Source organism: Opisthorchis viverrini (assembly GCF_000715545.1).
Source record: "Opisthorchis viverrini unplaced genomic scaffold opera_v5_114, whole genome shotgun sequence".
NCBI lineage: Eukaryota > Metazoa > Platyhelminthes > Trematoda > Opisthorchiida > Opisthorchiidae > Opisthorchis > Opisthorchis viverrini.
The window spans coordinates 84,945-95,541 of NW_008751769.1; the positions used below are offsets into that span (position 1 = coordinate 84,945).

At 44.2% G+C, this 10,597-nt stretch overlaps 1 protein-coding gene across 1 annotated transcript in view; it reads left to right on the plus strand.

Annotated features, from left to right (window-relative positions):
• Nucleotides 1-10,311, plus strand: part of T265_05780 (hypothetical protein) — a gene marked incomplete at both ends in the record, with an annotated part of 29,211 nt that extends 18,900 nt beyond the window's left edge. The window contains 3 exons of the mRNA XM_009170874.1: nt 690-1,007; nt 2,256-2,322; nt 9,076-10,311. Of these exons, the coding sequence (XP_009169138.1) occupies nt 690-1,007; nt 2,256-2,322; nt 9,076-9,511 (821 nt within the window). The remainder of the gene's footprint in view (nt 1-689; nt 1,008-2,255; nt 2,323-9,075) is intronic.
• Between the last annotated feature and the right edge of the window lie 286 nt (nt 10,312-10,597).

Below are 10,597 nucleotides of genomic sequence, written 5' to 3' on the forward strand. Positions count from 1 at the left end.
ATTATATTATTATATATATATTATTATATATTATTATATATATATATATTATATATATACGAAACAAGGGGCCTGCGTCAGCGACGCCTCCTTGAAGAACAGCTGATACTTTATAAAATTTAGAAATTAAGGACATCAGCCAGATTTAAGTAAACGGGTTTGTGATGAGCTCAGTTGAAAAAGCAATTACTACCTCCGATAGTTTAGAGTGCCGCATTCTAGTTTCCTATTTTATTCGAGATTTTGAGCTCACTGAAGCATATAATTCAGAAGTTCATTTCTGCTCAAAACGATTTATTTCCTGGACCATATTCGACTTTCAGCATATTCACAAGCAACCAAGAGGCTCTTTTGAAGCTCTTTATTTAATGAAAGCCATGTGCTTCAACTGTTCCCCTGACTCACGATTGTTGGCCGTTTACAAGCGCTTATTTGGTCTGCACAATCTTAGAAAACATTCTCAAAGAAGCAGTAAAACACTTTGATTAAACCCAATTCTGTCTTACTTCTTAATATACTGCTCATAAAGTTGCTGAAATCCGTCGATAGCCCACGACCGGTTTCGCCCTTTTTGGGGCTCATCAGGTGGGCGCAGTCCCCGGGTTTCCGTCAACCTTATGTTCTACTTGAAACCGAATTGCACGAAATTAGCGAATGTACATCCATTTGCTGCATCATCCGATTTGCAGACCTTGATTGCATCTATGATACGGATCCATGCGACCTATCACCTTGCAAAAATGGTGGTTTCTGTCACACAATTAGTATTCCAATGCATCATTATCGTTGTGCATGCAGCGAGCCATGGTCTGGAATCCACTGTACCGAACGTTCGGCCTGTCAAATGGCAACGAATATCAGTAACATTGGAGCACTTTCCCAGTCTCCTTGCTTGAATGGCGGTCGCTGCATCGATCAGTTGAATGGATCGTCCTACTTGTGTCAGTGCCACAAAGGCTGGATAGGAACGAGATGTGAGCTTTCGATTGCGTCAATCGGAAAGGCAAGTAAGCGAAGTTAGTTTCCGGGCCTATATCTGCGTTTTATTTCTTCATCCAAAATGTTTAGTCCAAAGAGCCGTTTTTACGGACAGGTCAAATACTCCGTTAGTATAAAACCCCATAGAGACAAGTAGAAGCGAACGGCGTTCATTATCAGTCGAACTGTTTTGATATTTTTCATTAGGATTGATGGTTGCTGATTGGTTCGCTGAGCTGGGCAATTTTTTCTTTTGAATTTCCCGACTTTTCGTAAATAACGTAATCCTTACTGGGGAATGTTTGGGAGCTAAATAACTAGTTCTCTGGGGCGGTTTTGATGTGGTTGACATTTTGCTGATGGTAAAGTTTAATGGACCAGGACGAATTGGTCCTCCTTAGAAGAGGGTCCTTATTCGGGGAATAAAGAATATCTTGCCATATAAGAGTCTCCGTGCCGGACTCAACAAGCACACTGTCGGGCGGCTTTCACATTGAATCACATGGGTGACGGTGTGTATACGAAACAAATTTTCAAGTCACCCGTTGCATTCAAAAAGTTCTGGAACACCGAATTATCGACCTGATAGTGTCTGTGCAAAATGACGTTTGGATCCGGAGGCCGAACGCATTGACAGACGTGGCAGACAGCTGAATGTATGGTCTTTGAAACGAAGAATTTACGCATATCTTCCACAAAACGCTGACAAGCTACACGAGCTCCGGAGAAACTCAGTAATTGCATTGTAAGAAGCAACGTTAAGCCACAATTTACTGCTTGAATGAAAAAATGCATCGCTGAAATGCAAGAAACTATGGAGAATGTCTTTGCGCAGAATTCTTAACTATTTACATTCAATCCACCTGTCATCTGAAACGACGGCCAGTAGATATATGTCCTGTGGACAGGGCTCACCAACAGTAAAATACAGAACAAGCTTGCACAATTCCACGAGCTCCAACTCGACTAGCGCGTCCAAATGTGAACTTGATCATTCACAGGAACTGGTTACTACATCCATGCCGACGCCAATCGGCAAGACTTGATTCTGCTAAACCGATAGAAACTGTTTCATCCGAATAACAATATACTTATAATTTCTTGGTATTTGATTATCCCTAAAAGGCTGTAAGGTATGGCGCAACTGTTTTCTTCTGATCGACCTCCTGCAATCGTAATCAGATTTCAGAATATTGGAAATTTCGCATTAAAAGTTGACTCATAAAACTGAGTCGTGAATGGTATCTTCTTACTCCTGCTTCAGAATATTGCATTAGCTGCTGGTATACCGTTGCTATTCCTTGTGATCCTGCTTATCGGTGGATTTTGGTACGTTAGACGAAGGTAGGTGAATGCATTCTTGTCCAGTACATGAAATATTAGAAATGCCTTAATTTTCATCTCTATGTGATCCAACGGAAAGAACGAAGCATTTCTAGAGCCAAAATGAACTGACTGGTTCACAGGCTATTACAACCTCAGACTTTCAGTATTTGGCAAAATGTCTTCGCTCCGGTGCACTTTGTTTCCACGAGAATTAATGAAATGCTAGTCCATATAGGAGCATATTTTTGTGAATTAGGCTGAGGATTCTTAAGTCGCTGCCTACCCGAACTCTAGTTGATACTGCTATTTTCACTTTATGATACCAGCCTTCATTGTTTTGCTTCTCACACCACTGAATCTCAGGGATCTCTGTTTGAAAAATCAACCTGGGCGTCCAAAATCCAAAATGATTGTCAGTTCTTTCATCATTATCATCGACTGTACGAAACGCGCACTTATCCTACAGTGGTTATAGCTGTCACAAATTCGTTTTCTGACGAGTTGGGGAAATGGATTAGGTAGCTGAGTATTGGAGGCGGTAGCTGGTATAACTGAGGTGCAAATGTAGGGTTGTCATCGGAATTTTAATTGGGGAGATTGGGAGGGGAGCTGTGCATTGAAGAAAACAGCTTAGATGCACGAGTGCTATTGAGATCGAGACTGGACCATACCAGACAATGTCTCTAACCGTTGATGTGGCCCGTCTCGGAGTTCCCACCCAGGAGGATGACAGTGCTCAGTGCAACTGTGTTCATCGGTAACGTTTTTCAAAAACAGCTTAGATGCACGAGTGCTATTGAGATCGAGACTGGACCATACCAGACAATGTCTCTAACCGTTGATGTGGCCCGTCTCGGAGTTCCCACCCAGGAGGATGACAGTGCTCAGTGCAACTGTGTTCATCGGTAACGTTTTTCATACTTCGCTGCCAAGTCATTGTTTGACCTCCCCTGGCTCGTTTCCACACTTCGCGTGGCTGTGCGAAAAAAGCTCTACGAGGAATTCGGTTGAATGGCATACGAGGCAGTGACCAAGCCAGCGCAACCTATGGAGTGTGATGAAATAATCTGTTGTGAGCGAAAACCAACCGATCATTGACGGACAAACTGATGTCACGCCTACGTCATAGATGATGTAGACTCACAAAAGTCGCTCTGGCCTTCAAAATCTGGATGGAAAGATCATCTTTGACCAGACCACCGAAAATGATGCAGCTGCCCTATTAGACAAATTTGCCCACTACACCAATAAGCTCAATTATAAGCATGAGATTGGGGTTCGATCTTACCGAGTCCTGCAGCAGCGCTCAATACTTTGCAGGCGTGAAGTGCATGCCAAACCTTGAGGCGGAACTGTTTGGACTATTTAGTATTTCTTGCACTACCACAGCATCCGATCCAAAAAAGCTATGTCGTCTGCTTACTCGATATCCGAAAGCGAATGCTCCTAGAGCACTTCGACACCACAATCGTATCAATGACGAAGTTGAAGAGGAAAAGTGAACGAACACAGCCTAGTCTGACCTCATTTGATGTCCCCAACCCAGACGAAAGTTTCACGTAGAACTTCACCATTCCGCGGAAGTTTGCTTACGAGCCAAGGAAGACAAATTTTGCTGGGCACTGGAAGCAGTGTCACTGTTCCAGAATTTGTCGGACGGAACAGGACAGAAACCAACTTGGTTTTCACGATTTTCTCCAGATGTTCACCAGAGGTCTCAATCTTTACTTAGGCTCTTCGATAGTTGACATTTGATGGAGTTGCGTGCTCCGCTGTACACGTCGCCTGCTGATATGGATTTTTTGGAATCAATCAGAACAATCGATCTCGACTTATTCAGTAGTCTTGTGTTCGAATTGTAGAAGTCGAACAGAGAGCTCTTTTCACATTTCGCCATTATTCATCCTCTTTCTCACTACCAGTACAGTACTGTTTTCTGGTGGAGAGTTGTTGAGCTAGCTCAGGTCGATAATGCTGTGCTATGGTAATTCTTCGAAGGTGGTGGATTTGCATGTCTTTCGCTGACATGTGGAGGCCTAAAGGGGAAGAAACAGTCAGGCTCATACGCACCGTAGCGTGATCAACAATAATACACAATAATCTTTCAGCTCGAACATCTTTTCGGTGCCTAGCTTCCATGATGCCTGAATGAAGCAGGAGGGCTGGGATACTACCAGGTCGTCCAAGCCTAGACAGGGAACTTAAGTGGCAGAGGTCAGGTTCGAACCAGTTACCTTCCGGTCAGTAAATTTGCCTGAGCATCTTGCCATCTGGCGTGATGGGAATTAATTTGTGTCCTACGAGGAACAGCAGTCTTGAATTATGGCTCTTCACCGGTGGCTGCGCCTGAATGAAGAGGGCTGGGATACTACCAGGTCGTCCAAGCCTAGACAGGGAACTTAAGTGGCAGAGGTCAGGTTCGAACCAGTTACCTTCCGGTCAGTAAATTTGCCTGAGCATCTTGCCATCTGGCGTGATGGGAATTAATTTGTGTCCTACGAGGAACAGCAGTCTTGAATTATGGCTCTTCACCGGTGGCTGCTGACCACGTGATTCAACTGGGTCCGTAGTTGATTTGCAGTGGGTGGCCGCTAGGTTACCCGATACCAACGTTTCTGCTACATTTTCGTATTGGCCAGAAACAGCTCATGATCAGCACATAACCGGAGGCGTCGCTTTCCGTTGTGGAGACGAGCTTAGACTCCGAATCGATCGTCCAGATGTGATTCTTACGAGCCTGGGCATCTTATTTGCGAATTTATATCTCCCACAAGGATCACAATGTCAGCGCTTCTTCCCTTGCGAATGAGTCCGGGTAACTCGTGATAGAAAATGTCCTTATCAACGTCAGAACTCCAGTTCGCTGGGGTGCGTGCGGATACTACAAAGAGAAGCCGTTTTTATGGCGAGTGGCATTGAACTTGATTCAGCTGGATGACAGGACGGCGCAAAGATGACTGTTCGCTGGCATCCAATCCAAAAAAGCCATTCAGCTTTGGGGCTGAATGCAGCTCCAGCGCTATATGACCCATGAGTCATCGCTTCTGGACCACCGGGCACGCGAATGTAGAAATGTGAAATAGCTGAGTTCGTGCTTGGCGTTTTGAGATGCACAATCACGCCGTGGTCGTGTATGACCAGTTCGGAAAGGTTTCAGCAAGTATCGTCTTTTTTCCTATTTGACATAGATTACGGACGTTTAAAGCTGCAATGCAGAAAAGTGCACTGGGATTTTGCAATGTGTCATTTTGCTGTTGTTAATAGGCCATGGGGTGCAGTTAACTGACAGTCAGATGACCTAGGAACATTTGGTTTTGTGATGTGGAGAGGTTGGGGAGGAGTATCGGTGGATAAACAGCTGTGCCGACAAATGATACTTCCCTGCTTCCCAGGCCGAGAAAGGGGATTTGTTGAGCTAAATCACCTTGATCTTTTGACACAGTGTCTGACCTACAGTCTGTGGGAGGATATATGGTTTTGTTTGGAGGCCCTGACATTATCCATCTGACTCAAAAGGCTGAACCACGAGTCAGCTTGCAGTATGGTCATCTTTGGGGACCCTTTCCAGTGTCAAGACTCATAAGTCTATTCTGCTCGCTGCAGGGTCATTGTCTGTCCCAAGGGTGTAAGGAGTAAGGCAGTACTGTCTCACTTCCAATGCGGCTGCGCGCAGCAAGTGTCTTTTGAGCAGCCCTTGGCTCTTGTTTTAAAGTATTTCGACCGTATTGAATAATGCACTGGCGTTGACGGTCAACCATTTGGTGATCGGAGTTTGCGGTTTTTTGGGCCGTTATTTTCTAACCCACTCCTCCTCTTTGGAAGGTAGCATGGCTGGTTCCATGAATGCTGGCATGTTGGTCGTCTGGGGGAAACACCTTACTGCCTTCATACTCCCACTGCTGAGGACATTACTACCATACCCCCGCATCGCCTTTTATCACGATTGTTGCTAGTAATGGGCCTTGGTGTTCTTGGTTTGACTGCTTACTTTTGGCCTTTCTGGTGTGGTTGTACCTTAGCCAACCAAATTCCAGTCACTTTAGCCCACGTTATCATTGTAGCACTCAAACCCGACCGCCACATCAGATTGGTGGTACTGTACCAAAGGACAACCGCACACAGCCGTCCCGAATTATCGATAGGCAGATATGCACCATCTTGTTCGGATCTGAATACATCTAACTTTTGAGTTCTTATGTGTCAGGACCGTCACTGGTAATTGTCGGCGTTGGTGTGATGTCTGAGGTACCCCATGCAGGTAATGAATGCGGTACTATTTACGATGCTGCAGGTTATCTTTTCACGGATATACTACACATGACTGGCTTTAGCCTACTAAAAGTGCTTCCGATTTCTGTAAACAAGAACAAGATTGTTGTGTTAGTTAAAGTAAGTAAATCAAGGTGGTTTCGTTGCTGCGTCCCCAGATGACCCCACAGGACACTTGGAACTGTACTGGAAAACGGATTCCAATGTCGTTCGTTTTGTCAGTTCCTACCTGACCAGGTTGTGAAGGTATGCGTACCGAGGATGTTGGTTATATGCTAGCTCCTAGACCACTAATATACATATATAGTCGGCTGGGACGGTCCGCAAGTAACAGCATGCCCGAGAAATTTTTAATTATTCTTGTGAGACCCAGGGGTCTGAAAATAATTCCACGTTTGCTCCTTCAAAGCCATTTTTGGACGGTACTGTAAAAAATTTTTATACGGAACGAACATAAGAATGTTTAGCGAATATACACTCATTTGCAAACTAATTTGGTTTTTTCGAGAGACTCTCGTTTGTGAAGGTTCACTTATTCCTGGATAACGTTACTGTGTTGGCCGTATGTGAGTTATTTGGTGTTACAGTCACTCAGGCATCCGATCTATCTAGACTCATTGCTTGGATTTGGTGCACAATTTTCCCCTATGGAGCTTATGAGAGTGCGACAAAAAAGCTCGTTGCACAGGACTCTTTCCTCCCAAAAAAGCTGAACTTTATCGAAGTCGAACAGCAGGTTATTAATATTGAGCCAATTAGGAAATAGATGTTGCGCTGCAACCCTAAGGTCAGTTTTGCTGAATAAAGTACATCACCACTGTGCGCAGCTCGTTTCTCTAAATGTAGAATCATTTCACAGTAGAGGCACGGTAGGTGACCATTCGGACCTATTTTTTTCCTCGAACTATGTTCTGTGTACTCTTCTCTGGGTGTGTGCCGATAATTTTCGGTTCAAATTCGACGGAAACCTGAACATCCAGTCAGGATAGTAGCAAACCTTTCAGTGGGCCATATTACGCTGTCATTTCCATGGGTAGGCTTCAGAACAAATAAATCATCATGCATCATACACTGTGAAGCTGACAGACACCTTTGTCGCCTATGAAACGAAAAACGGTGAGAAATCCTTTTGCAAAATACTAAGCGTACTAAATCCTGGTATTATTTTTGCCACTGAGTTAGAGGGAAACAGCAAGGAAGAATTTACTGATATACTGCTACGTAAAAAACCCTACTGTTTCAACGTTATATTCAGACTTTGTAAGTTTTGTCTCATTTGGTTCTTCATTAGGCCATACCTCTTACTGTTGAATACTAAAAGCCAATAGGATATCTGATGTGTATTTTGATTATGGGTGGCTGATAACAGGAAACGGAACACATGGTGTTTCCGAATAATTGGTCTGGTCATTTTCGTAGAACCAGATCAGAGAACCAATATATAAGATTGGGTATATTAACACAGTAAAAGCTGTCGATCTTATAAAACGATTTAGACACTTCTCAATCGAGACTTCATCCTGCAAATAGTCTATGCTGTAAAGCCGAGAAACGTTGCAGACTTTTTCAGCCTTATTTAAGAGCGTCAGCACTGCACACCCCGCGAATCGTCAGAGACCCGAGACCTTCCGACCTGTAGCTTAAGATTGAAGTGTTAAGCTACAAGCGGCCGGTTGGCAGGGCGCTCAACACACACACTTAGAGCGGATGCAGCGTTCCTGGCCCCTTAGTCATGGGAATAACATTTCGTGGTTACCACTTGCCTAGCTCCTTGCACCATGACTTCACAGATAGGAGGTTCACTTCTCATGTGAACCACTCATCCTTCCAGCTACGTAATGAAACCTGATTGAAGCATGCATATAGTCGCGCTCCGCATTAAACTCGTATGCGATTTATCACATTCTGCGGTACATCCACCAGTCTCTATTAACTCGTAATGGTAGTTGAACTGTGCACTCCTCGATGCTATGCTGCAACTGTTAAAGTGTGGTGTCTGACGGAATTTTATGGTTGTCCACCATATATCATGCACCCTCAAACGTCAGAAGCATTTGGTCAGTAACTGGAAAAAAGGACAAACTACTGATAAGACACTCGGAATGCCCACAAAACGTGAGAAAAAGGTCGCCAAATGTGACGAGGATGTGGGTGAAAAATTAGTTTGCCGTAATGACGATTCCCCACTTGATTTAGGCTCCTCTCCTATTGGTTCAGCAATTAGGCACCCTGATTTTCGGTAGATTTTGCGGCATTCTTTTGCTAATGTACTGAAAATCTGACCTCTAAATTGCGACTTTAAAAGGGGCATCGGCAATGAGCGCCTATTTGGCGGCAGGTTCATGGGTCATTTTACCAGCTTCCGGTACATTCTATGGGGAATATGCATACGTCATGTAAACCAAATGGTTGCCGTCACCTACAGAAATACACCTGGTGTGTTTTTTCGGCGGCCCAAATTCATCTTTTGCTTGGTCAAATGGTGGTTTTCATTATTTTCAGAAAAGCAATCAAAAGTAATCAGGATGGTAAAAGACCTGATTCTTTTACGGAAGCCCCACACCCCCATCCTGATCGTGTTCGGAAGTACTACAAGGCTCCTGTTCCAACACTAACAGTGAAGAACGAGAACAACACGAACCAATGTGAAAATGCAATGAGTTCGTCAGACACCCACACCGGAGGGGCTGATTCTGGAGGTGACGTTCTCAGCTTGCACACCGTAAGAAATTACACTACCAGTGAGACTTCTCATTCCGGAAAAGAGTCTGTTTTGCCTTTGCTACCAAAACGTCCAACACACTGCACTAGAACTCAAGAGGAAAAAAGTATGAGACCCGGCTATGAACAGCGACCAACTGTTCGCTTCGCCCCAGTTGACATTGGATACAGACGTTCGGAGGCTCCAGATAATCCTGTCAGTGCGATCTACGTGTAACGCCTAGTTCTTTGAAAACATGTGCAACTTTTAAATTTTGTTTACGTATGCTGTATATATGACTGTACAACAAGCTCTTCCCTGCCGAGATCATTATGATTGTTATTTAATAAAGCTATCAATAAATCTGTGACTGTCACTTTTGACATGATTTCCACTGCGAATCGATGAGTGGTAAGCTGAAGGCATCTGTCGAGTTAATACATCATGGTGCCACACGTTTGACAGGAATGAGAAACCGTAACTACCATTTGGTGTTTAATGTTTTTACATGCTCCAAAGTAGAATTCATTTGTGGCACTGACAGAGTTGAGTATTCATTTTGTGCCATGTGTTGCCCTGGATCTCAGCCTTGTTGCTCAGAAATCTTTCCACATATGACAATGTCGTTTTGAATCTTTTAAAGTCTGCACCAGAGTTTCAGAAAAATCCTAATAGACTTTAGTAAGACGGCAGATCGGCTAACTGAAATAGTTTTAGCTGTTTTCAGAGATTTCTATGATGACAATGATCCCATCTTATGATTGTAAAAGACAAAAATCGTGTGTATTAGCGACCAGGTTACTGGTCACTGGCCGACCATGCCTGCAAACAGTCGATCGCACGGCTAAATTACTGACCACCTAATCACGCGTAACCGATCGTCACAATGGACACTTAAGTTGCATCGGGTTAAGGGAGATTGAATACATACAATTGTTCATTGTTGCCGCTTTACACTCGGCGGGTGATCCATACTCTCCAATGAACGATTCAGCGAAGATGTGTAGCGACCCCGTCAACCACACACTTGACTGTTCAACTCACAGTCGCTCACTGGATCGCGAGGCTTGTGTTTTTTCTCATACGCACAAACACGTCGCATTAAGCTGACTCATCGGACATCGATCGTCTGCACCGCCTAGTCAGCGTAGCAACCACTCATGTGCCGACGCGCCCACGTATACGCACTGGGACCTACATAAAGGGAGAAACGCCGGCGGCTAGACGCACAATGTATTTTTCTGCAAAACGCCTGCGGACGAAATAAAAACTTTAACGTCAAAATGTTGCACTTCTTTGCATATATGCGTAGACTGAAAACCC